We start from the raw sequence: 18,232 nt of genomic DNA, 5'->3' as shown, positions 1-18,232 counted from the left end.
TGTACTGTCATAGAAAATAGAGTAATATCATAATAAGATGCTGTTTGACATGCACTTCATTTAATACTGAGATGATATTGTGAGTCTGTTCTCAGTTAAATACAATATATACAATATCCATTTGTCTCATATATTTTAAAGAAACAATATCTTGAGAGTTAAACACTTGTAAATTTTATATGGCAATCATGAATTTAAAGATCTTTTTTAAAAGTCTTCCAGCTCTTTTTCCCATAAGCCCTTCATTCATTTATTATCCTGATATTAGTCTTTTGTAGCATAGGATATAAATAGGAATGGCAGCCTGAAGAGCAATGCAGGAGCAAAGTGCCATTTTATTGCAGGTCTCATTCACACCAGTACAGAGTTCTCATTTAGTTTCACCATTCAGTCTGACTGCATGTCTTTGTGCATATTGAATGTAAATATGTATTGCCTTGTCATGTTGTATTGTTTGTTGCATTATTGTCTCTGATTTTTATATTGTAACAAAGATAAGTCTCTTACCTGTTAGTTTCAAATATTGTCATAAACTTTGTATATTTAATGCCTTTTGATAAGTTGCTTTGGCGTATTGACAGAACTGACAAAAACTGAAATAAAAATGTGCTTGTTTATCTGTACTTTCATGTTCACATGCATAGGAAAAGAGAAATATCTGGTCTTCTACAGCTACTCTTGTTATAGTACATAAACTGTAGTAACCAATTTCCCATTCAGGTAGCTGATAACCTGCACCCTTAAGTTGGTGACTTGGTTTTTTCTTGCTTCCTGGTTACCTAAGTGGTAAACCTTTGTTTCATATGATTTTGTTTTTCTCACCTATAGGTAATGCTTCAGATCTCTTCACAGTCTTCCCCCTATTTAAAATTCATTATTCTAATTAATTCTTTGTGAAACATTTTTTTTGTTGACTTTTGATGCTGTTACAATTTGAATGATTATTCTACAGTCGTATTGTAATATTTCTTTACAGGAGCCCATCAAATCTCTTGAGAAAAGAGCACTGAACTTTCTTGTTAATGAGTATTTGTTGAAAAATAATTATAAACTCTCATCAATTACATTTTCAGATGAAAATGATGATCAGGTAAGATTTTAAGTTTACATAATATTTAACTTATTGTAATCAAGTCAGCACATTGACTTAAATGCAGAGAGAAGAAAATCAAATTCATTTAAGAAAAAAGAATGCTATTGTAAGTCAGACATTCTTAGTCATACTAGTCAACTTTAGAAGGTCCATCCATCCATTATCCAACCCGCTATATCCTAACTACAGGGTCATGGGGGTCTGCTGGAGCCAATCCCAGCCAACACATGGCACAAGGCAGGAAACAAATCTTGGGCAAGGCGCCAGCCCACCGCAGGGCGCACACACACACACCAAGCACACACTAGGGACAATTTAGAATCGCCAATGCGCATAACCTGCATGTCTTTGGACTGTGGGAGGAAACCGGAGTACCCGGAGGAAACCCACGCAGACACGGGGAGAACATGCAAACTCCACTCAGGGAGGACCCGGGAAGCAAACCCGGGTCTCCTAACTGGAAGACAGCAGCACTACCGCTTTGGCACCGTGCCTCCTTTTAGACGGTCTACATTGTATTAAATTGCACATGTTGAACATGATTGTCTTTTTACCACCCGATTGTATGCTTTTATTAGTGTATGCTAAATATTAGTATTGAGAATTAACAAAATTAATATAGATTGTAGTTTTTTTCCCCCTTAATCTTGCAACAATTAACTGAGTTACATGGTTTTGAGAATGTTATATTAGGAAAGATTAATTTCTCAATTTGTGTTGGCTAGGGCCACCGTGTAATATTTAGAGCACTTGCCAACAAATAATGTCATCTTAAAGTGGTTTTCCATTGCTGTTTGAGACCAATAGTACATTTTGGGGAAATACACATTGGACTAACCACTCTAATGCACAATGGATTGCAGTAACGAGATGGCAGCCTGGTGTGGTATAGCTAGACAAGTAGTGGCCCATTTTAAATTAATAATCCTGCCCAGAGGAGGTGCAGGCTCCAGTTGGTTGCAGAAGTGTGTTTCGCTCAGCTGTTAATTGGGGAACTGGCTTACCATGACACATACTTGTGTGGAGGCAGGCGGTCCAGTCAGTCAGTTCAATGATGCTATGGAAGGAGTGGCTCCTCGTGCCTGTACCCAGTTAGGAAGCAGAGGATAAAAGAGCTTGCATGGGACAGAATGGTGGAGAATCAGGAGAAAGGAAAGGAGAAAAATGGAAGAAGAAAAGAAAGGAGGTTAAAGATAGGAGCTAACAGAAAGGCAGGAGTGAATGAGAGCCGGTGCAAGACGAGAGGAAGCAGGCGGAATGGAATGGAGTCTCAGGAAGAAGCATGTGGCCAGCGCTTAGAAGGGTTCTGATGGATCACTCCTGTTGAGCGACCATGTATCAGGAGTGACAGTTATGTTCAGGGTGTGCTCTCGCCAGGAGGAGCCAGCAGTTGACAGTGGTGGGAGGATAGCGCACTCTCGCCGGGAGGAGCCAGCGAATGGCAGTAGTGTGAGCAGAGTAGGGCTCGGTGGCTCCCTGTGGAATGCTGTGGGATTGGCAGCAGGGACACAGGCCAGAATAAAAGGTTGTCTGCACCTGTTGGATTAACTTCTTTCCATGCTGTGGTGCCTGATCAGGGTAAGACAGAGAGACGTCAGTTTTAAAAGGAAGGCACCAGAGCTTAGAATAGTAAAGGACAGTTCCTGAATGTCGTCTTAACTTTTAACATTTTAATGGATTTATTTATTGAGATTTTTAACCTCCACAGACACTTTTTTATGGATTATTTACTTATTGAAATTTTGCACTGTACTTGGTTTTGAAAATCATTAATTTTGACTGTTTTTAATCTAAGAATTGGAGCACTTTTGCACCTACTCCTTTGGTTTGTGTGTTGTGTCTTCATCTGCTAGCTCATCCCTTGAGTACATTATCAGCAGTAGTGGGTTCAAGAAGCTCCTTAGAAGCATCTGGTAGCGTGGGGCCGACTTGCACTGTCACACCAGGGCATTGTACATTACGCATTGCTTTAATTCTAAATGCACAGTTTAAATATTTTAAATGTTTCATATTTAAAATGAATTTTAATCATGAAATAATAACGGTGTAAAATAAGTCTTTCATTTTTTATTAAAGTCATGCAACTAAATATCTGATTTAGTTAGAAAGTTTTACTTGTTATACGCCAGTTCTTTTTATTGAGAAAATAAAATAGATTTTTAGAGTCCATTTTTACAATAAATTTTGAAAAAGGAAGACATTTCATTCTGCACAACTTTCCCGCCCAATGAACTCAAGCCTGTATTCACTTAAGATATTAGTTGTTTACAGTACAGGGATGTTTGTAGCAGAATTTATTATAAGCTTGTTTTTTGTTTGGTGTTTTAATTTTTGTAATTATAACTTCTTTTGTAATACAGTATGCAGGTTTTTGTATTTATATCTATTCATCTTTTGGGGAGTGTTAAGCTTTAGTTTTATGTTGCTAAACGTTGACTTAGTTGTTGTTACTAAGTATGAACACACACACACACACACACACACACTCTTACTTTTTGAGGTACTGAAAAATTTAAGACAGTCAAATAATAATTAGAAAAGGAATTCTAGAACCTGATTAAAATGCTATGATAAAGCCAGATGTGGAGTACTTTAACTAAAAATAAGCTCTTTTAATAATTTTGTGTCCTTTTTACTTATGACTGTTTTACGGCATTGCAAAAAGGCTTATATAGTTGTAGTTTGCAGAGTGTCAGTTTTTTTAGCTGCATTCATATCTGATCACTAATGTATAATTTGACCTTTCCTGCAGATTTCTTCAAAATAACATGCCTATTTTGATTATTTTACAGAGTATTATATTTTTATGTTTTTTAATAAATACAGAAAAATACATTTTTGTGTCCTGTATTTTTATTATGGCAATAGTTATGCTGATTTCCTCTAATTTTTGTTTTTATAGGACTTTGAGCTATGGGATGATGTTGGATTGAATATTCCAAAGCCACCAGACCTGTTACAGCTTTATCGAAACTGTGGGAACCATGTTATTTCTTCTAAAGGTGTTGTGGACATTGCTGTAGGAGTAGAGATAGAAGACCTTCAGCCACCCTGCATCAGTAATCAGGATTCATTTCCCAAAGAGCAAGTGCAGGTATGGAAATGCACAACTGCTAAAAAAAATCATTTTAATCATTAGCATTTGAATCCCACAGAAATAAGTGCTGTTAGCTGAAATCCTAAACCGAGAATTTACCTATTATCTGTGCGTCCTTTTGCATTTTCTCCTGGTACTTTTTTTTTTTTTTCTCACATATCATAGAGGTGTGCTGGCTACTCAAAACGTCTCAGCATTAGTGAATGGAGTGTATATGTGTCATCAGACATAAAATAAAAAGGTAGTCCATCCAGGGTTGCATCCTGTCTTGCATCTTTAGTTTAGCACAAAACCATAGATAAAGTGGGTTTAGAAAATGAATGAATGATCACCAGTTGCACTTCATTTCTTTTATTGGTTTTATTTTATTACAAAAACATAGGTTTTTGTATTGCTAGTTTTCTATAAATATTTGGAAGAAAGCATGTGAATTTTTGAAAATGGGCAGTTTTGATTATGTGTAAAATTTCTTACTCTTGTAAGACGGTTTAAAATAGGAACCTTGTTTTCCATAACAAAATTTGTTCTTGACTGGAAAAACAAACCATTAGTTTATGTCCTTTAAAAGATACGTTATTTTCAGAAGATGAAATAAATGTGTTAGACTTTGTATACATTCTTAAACAACAAATGTCAAGTGTTTAGCAGCACTTTGGTCACTGGGCTTTTGCCATTCATTTCCTGTGATCTTAATCTGAAGGTGGCATAAAATTTACAATAGGAACAACAGCGTGTTTGTCTTGTATGTTTATTGCTTCTGTATGTATCTATCTCTAAAGCTTTCCCTGTCGCCAAGTACAAATAAGATCCACTTTTGTGCTCTCATAATGACGGACCTTGGTAATAAATGAGTTGAGGTTGATATTAATTAAAAAATTTAAAGTTTGCTAATACAAAACAATAGCACCGATATCTCTACATCCTTAACCAGTTAGCATTGTTGAATGAATAATCAGCCAGCCAGCCTTCTTCAGGTCTTACCCACATTATATCCAACAGTCAAGAATGATCAAGACTTTATGCAGTGCCAGTTTCATCACTCACTTTTCATAGTTACCTGCACAGTTATTAGATATCATTTGCCTTGTAACATCCTAACCTATAAGGCATTAAACGGTCTAGCCCCCGCCTATTTGAGTGTCTTGCTCCATTGTCACAATCCCCCTCGTGTTCTTAGATCCACAGATCAGCTGCTCCTAACCGTTCCCAAGGCACGTTTTAAAGCTCGTGGTGAAAGGGCTTTCTCCGTCTGTGCACCCAGGCTCTGGAACTCCCTGCCCTTAGTGGTTAGGGAAGCCGCCAGTCGCCACATTCAAATCTCGCCTAAAAACGCACTTCTTCACATTGGCTTTTAATTCTTAACCTGTTTCATTTTCCACTTGTCTTTTGCTATTTTCTCTATTTTATTTGGTCCCTTGACCTGTTTTTAGTATCTCTGTTTTAATTCTCTCTTAATGTTTATTTTTAATATTTTGCTTTTAGTCCTGCTTGTTGTAACTGTACAGTGCTTTGGTCAGTTGTAATGCTGTGTTTTTAAGCGCTCAACAAATAAATATGGTATGGTATGGTATGACTTGTCTCACTTTTTTTTTTTTACCTAGCAAGCTTTCTTTCATGATATTGTTTTGAAAGTATTCAATAAATTAATAGCAAACTGTCATTATTCAGTGCATTATTTACATAAACTGAACATTGTTTCCTGATTTAGTTCAAGAAATGAAAGTGTTTATTTGTGCATATCTCTCTACTTCCAGCAAACAGCAGTCATCGAAGAGCTTGAATACCAGATAAGTCTTTTGAACAGTGATAAGCAGTCTTTGGCTGAGCAGATGAAAAAGCTTCAAAGGTAATCTGTGACTTTGAAAGTCTGTTTTTGGTTTCAGCATAAAATTATATTTCATAGTATTCAGTTTGAATTAAACTTAGAGCCATATGTATTATCTACTTATTTTTCAACCTAAACTCACTCCTCATTTTATCAATTACATGTATAATGTAATCCGTGAATTACTACAGTTATTAGAATTAGAATGTCTGGAAGATGACTTTAGCAGTAAATATCACATTTTTGATGTATCTATAAATTCAGAGAAATAACACAAAAAAAATGTAAATTCTTTTTTTCAGTATGAGGAATGCAGTCACTTGTGCAACATTAATATTATTTCTCCTTTCATCTTATTTTTTACTTACAAGGATTTTTTTTTTCTGTTTTAACATAATGTGTGTGTTATATATATTAGAACATAAGCAGTATCAATACTTACAGAATATCTGGCTTAAGTTATGGACAGTCTGTATATAATTAAGTTCATTATAGCCAGATATGTTCACAAAAATGTTTTTTTTTGTTTTGCCGAATAAGATTCTTTAAACTTGTTTTAAAATATGTAACTATTGTGAAATAGATTTTTTATATATGAAAAGCAACTAGGCTCTGAATGTTCTTTTAAAGACACCAAATGACAGATGGAACAATACCTCATTTCAAAGTAAATTGTAATTTTTTGTGAAAATTTCCTGCTAAAGCAAACAAACTAGAAGGTAGGCTTAAATGGTGTAGAGGTAATTATCCTCAACATTTAAGGCACTTCTATTATGTCCATAGCAAGAAATTGATTTTATTTCTGCTTGTGGAATTTTCTTTTGTCTACTTTTTTGAAATATCTAGCATATATATGAAGTCAGTGCGGCTGCGGGAAGGGCAGAATAAAGGTACATTTTTATTCTCACACTGAAAAAAGAATATTAGCTGTGTCTTCACATGGCTTTTATTGGAGCTGACTTTTTTTTATTGAGGATGAATGACTAAAGATTAAAATATCAAAATGTTTTCAGAAACATTGCAGCTTTAAGAAAATGCTCCCAGATTCACTGTCCTCGTCTTCTACATTTAGCAGGACGTTGACTCTAAACACACTACCAATGCAATCAAGACAATTCAGAAAAGAGAAAAATCTAATACTGGTCAAGCTAATCTCATTTAAATTAAACAAACAAACAAAAAAAAAAAAAAGAGCTGTAAATGGCTACAGCCATCCCAAAATGTAAAACAGTGTTGTGTTACAATATGTCAAGTCACAGGTCTGACATATTTTATGCTGCTATCCATCCATCCATCCATCCTCTTCCGCTTATCCGAGGTCGGGTCGGGGGTAGCAGCTTAAGCAGAGAAGCCCAGACTTCCCTCTCCCCGTCCACTTCTTCCAGCTCTTCCGGGAGAATCCCAAAGGCGTTCCCAGGCCAGCCGGGAGACATAGTCCCTCCAGCGTGTCCTGGGTCTTCCCGGGCCTCCTCCCGGTTGGACGTGCCCGGAACACCTCACCAGTGAGGCGTCCAGGAGGCATCCTGATCAGATGCCCGAGCCACCTCATCTGACTCCTCTCGATGCGGAGGAGCAGCGGCTCTACTCTGAGCCCCTCCCGGATGACTGAGCTTCTCACCCTATCTTTAAGGGAAAGCCCAGACACCCTGCGGAGGAAACTCATTTCAGCCGCTTGTATTCGCGATCTCGTTCTTTCGGTCACTACCCATAGCTCATGACCATAGGTGAGGGTAGGAGCGTAGATCGACTGGTAAATTGAGAGCTTTGCCTTACGGCTCAGCTCCTTTTTCACCACGACAGACCGATGCAGAGCCCGCATCACTGCGGATGCCGCACCGATCCGCCTGTCATCTCACGCTCCATTCTTCCCTCACTCGTGAACAAGACCCCAGATACTTGAACTCCTCCACTTGGGGCAGGATCTCTCCCCAACCCTGAGAGGGCACTCCACCCTTTTCCGCTGAGGACCATGCTCTGGATTTGGAGGTGCTGATTCTCATCCCAGCCGCCACACTCAGCTGCGAACCGATCCAGAGAGAGCTGAAGATCACGGCCTGATGAAGCAAACAGGACAACATCATCTGCAAAAGCAGTGACCCAATCCTGAGTCCACCAAACCGACCCCTTCAACACCCTGGTTGCGCCTAGAAATTCTGTCCATAAAAGTTATGAACAGAATCGGTGACAAAGGGCAGCCCTGGCGAGTCCAACTCTCACTGGAAACGGGCTCGACTTACTGCCGGCAATGCGGACCAAGCTCTGACACCGGTTGTACAGGGACCAAACAGCTGTTATCAGGGGGTTCAGTACCCCATACTCCCGGAGCACCCCTCCACAGGATTCCCCGAGGGACACGGTCAATGCCTTTTCCAAGTCCACAAAACACATGTAGACCGTGGGCAAACTCCCATGCACCCTCCAGGACTCTGCTAAGGGTGAAGAGCTGGTCCACTGTTCCGACCAGGATAAAACCACACTGTTCCTCCTGAATCCGAGGTTCACTATCCGGCGGACCCTCCTCTCCAGAACCCCGAATAGACTTTTCCAGGGAGGCTGAGGAGTGTGATCCCTCTATAGTTGGAACACACCCTCCGTCCCCTTTTAAAGAGGGGACCACCACCCCGTCTGCCAATCCAGAGGCACTGTCCCGATGTCCATGCGATGTTGCAGAGACGTGTCAACCAAGACAGTCCTACAACATCCAGAGCCTTAAGGAACTCCGGCGATCTCATCCACCCCGGGGCCCTGCCACCAAGGAGTTTTTTGACCACCTCGGTGACTTCAGTCCCAGAGATGGGAGAGCCCACCTCAGAGTCCCCAGGCTCTGCTTCCTCATTGGAAGGCATGTTAGTGGGATTGAGGAGGTCTTGAAGTACTCCCCACCGACCCACAACCCCGAAGTCAGGTCAGCAGCGCACCATCCCCACCATATACGGTGTTGACACTGCACTGCTTCCCCCTCCTGAGACGCCGGACGGTGGACCAGAATCTCCTCGAAGCCGTCCGAAAGTCGTTCTCCATGGCCTCTCCAAACTCCTCCCATGCCCGAAGTTTTGCCTCAGCAACAACGAAGCCAGCGTTCCGCTTGGCCTGCGGTACCTATCAGCTGCCTCCAGAGACCCACAGGACAAAAAAGTCCTATAGGACTCCTTCTTCAGCTTGACGGCATCCCTCACCACCGGTGTCCACCAGCGGGTTGGGGATTGCCGCCGACAGGCACCGACCACCTTGCGGCCACAGCTCCGGTCAGCCGCCTCAACAATAGAGGCACGGAACATGGCCCATTCGACTCAATGTCCCCACCTCCCTCGGGGCGTGGTTGAAGTTCTGCGGAGGTGGGAGTTGAAGCTACTTCTGACAGGGGACTCTGCCAGCCGTTCCCAGCAGACCCTCACAACACGCTTTGGGCCTACCAGGTCTGACCGCATCTTCCCCACCATCGAAGCCAACTCACCACCAGGTGGTGATCAGTTGACAGCTCCGCCCCTCTCTTCACCCGAGTGTCCAAGACATATGGCCAAAGTCCGGCGACACACCACAAAGTCGATCATCGACCTGAGGCCTAGGGTGTCCTGGTGCCAAGTGCACATATGAACACCCTTATGCTTGAACATGGTGTTCGTTATGGACAATCCATGACGAGCACAGAAGTCCAATAACAAAACACCGCTCGGGTTCAGATCGGGGGGGCCATTCCTCCCAATCACGCCCTTCCAGGTCTCACTGTCATTGCCCACGTGAGCATTGAAGTCTCCCAGCAAAACGAGGGAATCCCCAGAAGGTATGCCCTCTAGCACCCCTCCAGAGACTCCAAAAAGGGTGGATACTCCAAACTGCTGTTCGGCGCATACGCACAAACAACAGTCAGGACCCTTCCCCACCCGAAGGCGGAGGAGGCCACCCTCTCGCCCACCGGGTAAACCCCAATGCACAGGCTCCAGTCGGGGCAATAAGTATGCCCACACCTGCTCGGCCTCTCACCGGGGCAACTCCAGAGTGGTAGAGAGTCCAGCCCCTCTCAAGGAGATTGGTTCCAGAGTCCAAGCTGTGCGTCGAGGTGAGTCCGACTATATCTAGCGGAACCTCTCACCTCGCGCACTAGCTCAGGCTCCTTCCCCTTTAGAGAGGTGACATTCCACGTCCCAAAAGCCAGTTTCTGTAGCCGAGGATCAGACCGCCAAGGTCCCGCCTCCGGCCACCACCCAACTCACACTGCACCCAACCTCCTTGGCCCCTCCCATAGGTGGTGAGCCCATGGGAGGAGGACCCACGCTACCTCTTGGGCTGTGCCCGCTGAGCCCCATGGGTGCAGGCCTGGCCACCAGGCGCTCGCCATCGAGCCCCACCCCCAGGCCTGGCAAGGGAAAACGTCGTCCACAGTTTTTATTCTTCATTGGAGGTTTGTTGAACCGTTCTTTGTCTCATCCCTCACCTTGGACCAGTTTGCCTTGGGTGGCCCTACCAGGGACATAAACTCCCAGACAACATAGCTCCTAGGATCATTGGGACACGCAAACCTCTCCACCACGATAAGGTGACGGTTCAAGGAGGTGCTGCTATTGTTTATTTAATTAAGTCTACTTATTTGGCAAGAGCAATAATGGTATTAATTAAATACTGTTCCTAACCACTAATATTATAATTATTTTTAATTTGTATCTATTATCTTTTATTTTTTCAGTGAGATTGAATTCCTCAAAAATAACCACCTCATGTCTACTTTAACTGTGTTGGAATCAGGGAAGCATGCATTGGACCAAGTGCTTCAAACTGTTCCAGTGGGTAATGGACAATATCTAGAAATCACAGGCTCAGACACTGTCGACAGGACTCTACCCCAAGAAAATTGTGCTAATTCTTTAGTGTCAAACAGTACAGCAGACTCTGAATGCCCTTCTACAGAAACACAGTCGCCACACTACACAAATATAAGACATCAGACAACAATGAGTAAAGAACCTGTACAGTTTGATAAATCAAACAGGTAAACCTTTTCAGTTTTGCTTTTTACCTGTGATTGTCTATTTTTATTTTCACATTAATAATATATGAGGCTAGGGATCAGCACTGGCATTCGGAAGGTTGCTGGGTCGAATCCCGTAAATGCCAAAAGGGACTCTGCTCTGTTGGGCCATTGAGCAAGGCCCTTAACCTGCAATTGTTGAGCGTTTTGAGTAGTGAGAAAAGTGCTATACAAATGCAAAGAATTATTATTAATTAATTATTATGCAGCTGAATATAACATTTTGCTTTCCTGGTAATCTTTTAGTTTCTTTTTAAAGTACCATTGTAGACTATCCCTCTCAATTATGACATCATTTTTACAAACTGATCACGGTAATGCATTACCTAGTATTTCTGCTTCCCATCTCCAGGAAGCCTAGTTTGAATTCCTATCCTGTTACTGTCAGTGGTAAGTGTGCATGTTATCTTCATATCTGAGTTTTTTCCCAGGGACTAAAGTTTTGCAAACATACTCCTAAGTTGTGCATTTTAAATTAATGGTGGACTTCAAATTGGATCTATTCTTGTAAGCAAATAAGGGTGAGCTTGAGTGCACTCTGTGATGGACTGGACCTTCAAGTTCTGGTTCTTGTAATACTTGAAGGGAGACCTACAGTATAGCCCCCACATACCCTCAGGTCCTTGAAGTAATTGGCACAATTTCATTGGCTCTGGAGTTGCACACTGCACCCTACTCAATCCTATATGTGTCAAAAATAGTTCTGCTTCCTGATGTGTGTTTCAATTTAATGTGGAAAATTTCAGGATGTTGTCCTTGTGAAATATACCCCGATTTCCCTGTAACTCTGTAAATTTTAAGAAAAAGAACAGCATACAAATTAACATTGGTGAATTTTCTCTATTTGTCTTCTTTTGAAGTGGTTCTAACATGTTAATCTTTTATTTGCTGTTTCAATTAACACAACAGAGTTCATCTAAATGAGCTTAAAATAATGAAGGCAATTAAATGAACATGTAGTACAGTAGAACCTCAACTTTTGCAAGTGAAATTTGGGCAAAATAAATATTATGCAAAGTGGTTAAAGAACATCATAAAGAGGAAAAGAATAGCCAAAATAAAAATCTTCATGGTACATGGTAATGTTATTTCTTACATGGTGCAGTTTCGGTATGGCAGTGTAGTGCAAGAAAGGGGTAGATACATACCACCATTTCTCTCATTCTATTTCAGTTACTATAGCATGAGAAGAAGTGAGACATGCTCCTTCATTTATTGTTTTGCATCACCTTGGCAAAAATCATGTTTTCTTTTTGAGAACAGATTCAGTTTTTAAAAATTTGTTTTCTGTTGTGCATATTACTTTAGTTTATATACCTAGGAGACAGAATTATCACAGTTGCTTTGTAAAGCTCATTTTTAAAAAATAATAAAATCCTGTAAATTTTAACTTAAGAAGTATAATTAGAGGTGTAAATTCTGATGGAAAACAACAAATATTCATTCATTTTATGTAAACTGACCAAACTGATTACTCTCTGTCCCCCTCTATCTATCTCTTTATACACAGGAAACTGTCTCCTGCATTCCATCAAGCACTGCTGTCCTTCTGTCGCATGTCAGCTGACAGTCGTTTAGGCTCTGAGGTAAGATGAATATTCATGAATGAGACCTTAATAAACCTGTAATTGTCAGCCTGTTAAGAAGGTAAAAAAAATTATTGCGAGCTTTTGATGGCACAAAAAATCAACAGCTTAAATATTAAATTTCTTTCCATCATGTTAGCAAATACCTTCCTCTACATATTACTTACTGTGTATTAATCAAAATTGTGTACTTGTCATTTTGGTGTTAAAACAACAGGCAATAATCTTCGCCCAAAACGTATGTGGCAAGGGATCTCACATATTTCTTTCAGGACTTCACAGATGATACATTTTTTGTTTATTTTTATATTTTTACTGTTATGGTGGTGGCATCACTATTATCTATTTGTCTTTATAAGTGACTAACTGGGAGAATGGCTCATACAAATGGATGTAAGTGATGGACAGAGATATTTTTAAACATTATTTTATCTCTTGAATGGAGTGACAATGAGAAATCACAAGCATAAATGTTTAACCATATCTCAACAGAGGAAAAGTAGATAAATTTTCCTCTAGTATGCTAACATTTGGGACTTTGTTTCAAAAGATGCAAGTACAACTCCGGCATTAAAGGTGAGCATTTCATACAGATGCTTGTCTTTGTGTGCTGTAGAAACATTAGTATGGTTCTGTGATGCTGTCCAAGGAAGGTATTACAGCCACAACTGCTGTGATTCTGTGTAAGGTGAAGGCAGTTTTTGTAATTTTGTTTTTCATATTTTGTCTGTATAATGTGTGTTCTGTATCGGAAGTTTCCAGTATATGGAGTAAAATTTACTTAGATACTTTATTAATCCCAAGGGGAAATTCCCATATATATGTGTGTATGTATATATTTATTATATTTATTCTAATATATTTCTATTATAATAAATATATTATATTTATATATTATATTTAATATTATTATAATATTTATTATAGTGTGTGTGTATATGTATATATATATGTATATACAGTATATTTATATATGTATATGTGTATATATGTGTATATATGTGTATATATGTATATATATGTGTATAAACCGCTGAAGAAAACATACATTATATAATTAAGAAGGCAGCGAAACAATTAGAAGCGAGCGACATACAAATAAAACCATATTCAGCGGCTCACGTGAACTGACACAGTGCGCAGACAAAAAGCAACAGTTCCAAAGAGTGCTGAACAAAAACTGAATTACACTGCTACGCTCAAATAGACAAACCACACGCCGTGGCGCAATAGTAGAGGCTTCACCTCTAGCGCCGGCTTCCGAGGTTCGATTCCCGAGAGGGGATGCACTGAGTATGTACGCGCGCTTCCCGATACATTTTAGCCTTGCATCCCCTTGGTTTGAGACATATGAAAAAATATGCGGTTTAACGCAGAAAGACAGATCACCAATTGAAGCTTTATGAATAATGGATACTTTATTCACGATCAATGATTGATTGTTTTGGTAAAGCCATACTCAGTGTATTCATTAGATGAATGGTAAAAAAGTAAGAACGAGGGGAGGGTAACTTATTGAGGCATGCAGGCAAAACCACAATAGCACGCTGGCTCGATGTACTGTAGTGCGTCAACTCGATCTGAATTGCGATCACATTCGAAAAAATATATCTTTTCAAGTTCTATTTAGTTCATATGTGTCAAACTCAAGGCCCGCAGGCCACATCCGCCCGTGTAATTATATCCGCCCGAGATCATTTTATATATTATTGTTATTAATGGCCCGGGGATATGAAGCGCTGGTAACACAATAAAATACAGATCCCATAATGCAGAGCTTCAGCTGCCTTGCGAACACTTACGCGTTAATCAAGTCTAGCTTATGATACTGCAAGTTATTGCGAAGCTAGCCCACACGATGCCGAAGAGAAAAGGTGATTCTGAACATAGAGCCTTTAAAAACCGATGGGAGGCTGAGTATATGTTTACTGACATTGCCGGTAAACCCGTGTGTCTCATTTGTGGAGCTAATGTGGCTGTAATTACAGAATTTAATCTAAGACGGCACTATGAGACAAAACATCAAGATAACCTGAAAGACCTGAATGCAATGCACAAGATACAGAAAGCAGAAGAGTTAAAGAAGAATCTGACACTTCAGCAGACGTTTTTACCGTGCAAAATCACAAAGTGATTTCAAGTGAAGCTACTTTTATGGGAGACACAAATGCACCAGTGCAACTTGCCCCACTTTCCCTGTTGCCAAGTAATGTTGAACCAAGTCGGCACAACGGTGTTCCCAAATAGGCACTTTGCTGATAAACTGAGCGCACTGCGCACTGAGTTTGTACTGCGCTTTGGTGACTTTGAAGAACAAAAAAAGAATTTTGAGTTGTTTCGCAACCCATTTGCCGTCGATGTGGAAACTGCACCTGTGCAGATTCAGATGGAGGTGATTGAGCTGCAGTGTAATGGCACACTGAAGGCAAAGTACAATACTGCACGGACCGCACAGTTTTTTCACTCCATTCCCGCAAAAATGCTTCAGCTCCGTCTACATGCGGCTCGAACCTTGTGCATGTTTGGTACCACATATCTGTGTGAGAAGCTCTTCTCAGTCATGAAGACTAACAAAACAGCACACAGGAGTCGCCTCACTGATGAGCACCTGCAGTCCATCCTGAGAATCTCCACAACACAGAACCTCACACCAAACATAAACGAACTTGTTGCCAAAAAAAGATGCCAGGCTTCCAGCTCTGATAAAATGACATAAGAGCAAAGACAACTGAATGATTTGATTTGTTATTGCTGAAAAGAACATATTTTATTTATATTTCCAGGTTTTGTTATGCACCATGTTCATATTTGAATTTGTATAATTTTGACAAGAGATATTTTTATGTAGAGCAAAATCTTTTGGGATTTATTAAATTTAAGTTTATTTTTTATATAAAATTACATAAGAGTAAAGAAATTTGAATGTTTGTTCTTTTTACATTTACTTTATTTCTAACTTGTATAATTTAGACAGGATATATTTTTATGGAGAGCAAAATATAAGTTATTTAAGGTTTGAGTTGATTTATTCCGTCGACTAAATAGAACATGAACATATAAGATAGTTGTGTGTGTGTGTGTGTATATATATATATATATATGTGTGTGTGTGTGTATATATGTATATGTGTGTGTGTATACAGGGAGTGCAGAATTATTAGGCAAGTTGTATTTTTGAGGATTAATTTTAATATGGAACAAACACAGTGCTATCAGTCGATCCAAAATGTTAATAAACCTGAAACCTGAATGTTTCACAACGGAAATGTGAGTGTGAACATCATTAGGGGAATACATATGTGCGCACAATTATTAGGCAACTATTAGTGTGCAGATTTATTATGCAACTAAAGGAAAAATGAAAATTTTCCCATCTCACTTGTTTCTTTTCATCTGTTATAGTGAGAATAATAAACAAACACCTCAAAATTTACAAATAAACATCTCTGACATTTCAAAAATCAATCAATCAATCAATCAATGACCAATATAGCCACCCTTCTTTCCAATAACAGTCATAAGCCTTTCCATTCATGGAGTCTGTCAGTTTCTTGATCTGTTGACGATCATCTTTTTGTGGAGCAGTGACTACAGCCTCCCAGACACTCTTCAGAGAGGTGTATTGTTTTTCTACCCCGTAAATCTAGCGTTTAAGAAGTGCCCACAAGTTCTCGATAGGGTTTAGGTCAGATGAGGAAGGGGGGCCATGTCATTATTCCTTCATCTTTAAGGCCTTTACCGGCTGGCCACGCAGTGGAGAACTTCAATGCAAGTGATGGAGCATTGGCCTGCATAAAAATCATGGTCTTTTTCTGTATCACTGTTTGAAGAAAGTGTCTTGAAAAACTGGCAGTAGGTTTGGGAGTTGATTTTGAGTTCATCTTCAATGCAAAAGGTCCAACTAGCTCATCTTTAAAAATACCAGCTCATACCAGTACCCCACCTCCACGTTGGAGTGGAGCTCTGTGCCATTACTGATCCACAGGTCCATCCATCTGGTCCATCAAGAGTCACTCTCATCTCATCGGTCCATAAAACCTTTGAAAAAATCTGTCTTCAGATATTTCTTGGCCCAGTTTTGACGCTTCAACTTATGTTTCTTGTTCAGTGGTGGTTGGGTTTCAGCCCTCCTTACCTTGGCCATGTCTTTGAGCACTGAACACCTTGTACTTCTGGGCACTCCAGGTAGGTTGCAGCTCTGGAATATGAAAGTACTGGAGGATAATGGGTTCCTGGTAGCTTCACGCTTGATTCTTCTCAAATCTTTGGCAGCTAATTTGCGTCTTTTTTTCTCAACAGGTTTCTTGCGACCCTGTTGACTATTTGCAACAAAATGTTTGATGGTTCTGTGATCACACACCAATATCTTAGCAATTCCAAAAGTGCTGCATCCCTCTGAAAGACTTTTACAATTTTGACTTTTCAGAGTCAGTTAAATCTCTTTTGGCCCATTTTGCCTGAGGAAAACTAGCTGCCTAATAATTCTGCACACCTTGATATAGGGTGTTGATCTCCTTAGGCCACACCTCCCTCATTACACAAATACACATCACCTGACGTGCTTAAATCCAATAAGCATTCAAGTTAATACAGCTTGGAGTTGGAATATACGCATTAAAAATGATGATATGGTCAAAATACTCACTTGCCTAATAATTCTGCACTCCTGTATATATATATATATATATATATATATATATATATATATATATATATATATATATATATATATATATATATATATATATATATATATATATATATATATATATATATATATATATATATATATATATATATATGTGTGTATATATATATATATGTATATATATATATACTGCTCAAAAGAATTAAAGGAACACTTTTTAATCAGAGTATAGCATAAAGTCAATGAAACTTAGGGTATATTAATCTGGTCAGTTAAGTAGCAGAGGGGGTTGTTAATCAGTTTCAGCTGCTGTGGTATTAATGAAATTAACAACAGATGCACTAGAAGGGCAACAATGAGATGACCCCCAAAACAGGAATGGTTTAACAGGTGGAGGCCACTGACATTTTTCCCTCCTCATCTTTTCTGACTGTTTCTTCACTAGTTTTACATTTGGCTACAGTCAGTGTCACTACTGGTAGCATGAGGCGATACCTGGACCCTACAGAGGTTCCACAAGTAGTCCAACTTCTCCAGGATGGAGACACATTGGTTTGCTGTGTCTCCCTGCACAGTCTCAAGGGCATGGAGGAGATTTTAGGAGACAAGCAGTTACTCTAGGAGAGCTGGAGAGGGCCATAGAAGGTCCATAACCCATCAGTGGGACCAGTATCTGCTCCTTTGGGGCAGGAGGAACAGGATGAGCACTGCCAGAGCCCTACAAAATGACCTCCAGCAGGCCACTGGTGTGAATGTCTCTGACCAAACAACCAGAAAGACTTCATGAGGGTGACCCAAGGGCCCCATGTCCTCTAATGGGCCCTGAGCTCACTGCCCTGCAGCATGCAGCTCGATTGGCATTCGCCATAGAATACCAGAATTGGCAGATGCACCACTTGTGCCCTGTGCTTTTTACAGATGAGAGCAGGTTCACCCTGAGCACGTGACAGAAGTAAAAGG

General features: G+C 40.0%; 1 protein-coding gene across 5 annotated transcripts in view; it reads left to right on the top strand.

Moving 5' to 3' along the window:
* relch (RAB11 binding and LisH domain, coiled-coil and HEAT repeat containing) overlaps nucleotides 1-18,232 on the top strand; it is a 316,927-nt gene that overhangs the window by 85,842 nt on the left and 212,853 nt on the right. For all 5 annotated transcript variants that reach the window (XM_039753342.1, XM_039753340.1, XM_039753339.1 and 2 more), the window contains 5 exons: nucleotides 977-1,090; nucleotides 3,996-4,187; nucleotides 5,945-6,036; nucleotides 10,697-10,999; nucleotides 12,549-12,624. In XM_039753342.1, coding sequence (XP_039609276.1) covers nucleotides 977-1,090; nucleotides 3,996-4,187; nucleotides 5,945-6,036; nucleotides 10,697-10,999; nucleotides 12,549-12,624 — 777 coding nt within the window. The remainder of the gene's footprint in view (nucleotides 1-976; nucleotides 1,091-3,995; nucleotides 4,188-5,944; nucleotides 6,037-10,696; nucleotides 11,000-12,548; nucleotides 12,625-18,232) is intronic.

Source organism: Polypterus senegalus, chromosome 5 (assembly GCF_016835505.1).
Source record: "Polypterus senegalus isolate Bchr_013 chromosome 5, ASM1683550v1, whole genome shotgun sequence".
NCBI classification, from domain to species: domain Eukaryota; kingdom Metazoa; phylum Chordata; class Cladistia; order Polypteriformes; family Polypteridae; genus Polypterus; species Polypterus senegalus.
This window is presented reverse-complemented; position numbering and strand designations above follow the sequence as displayed.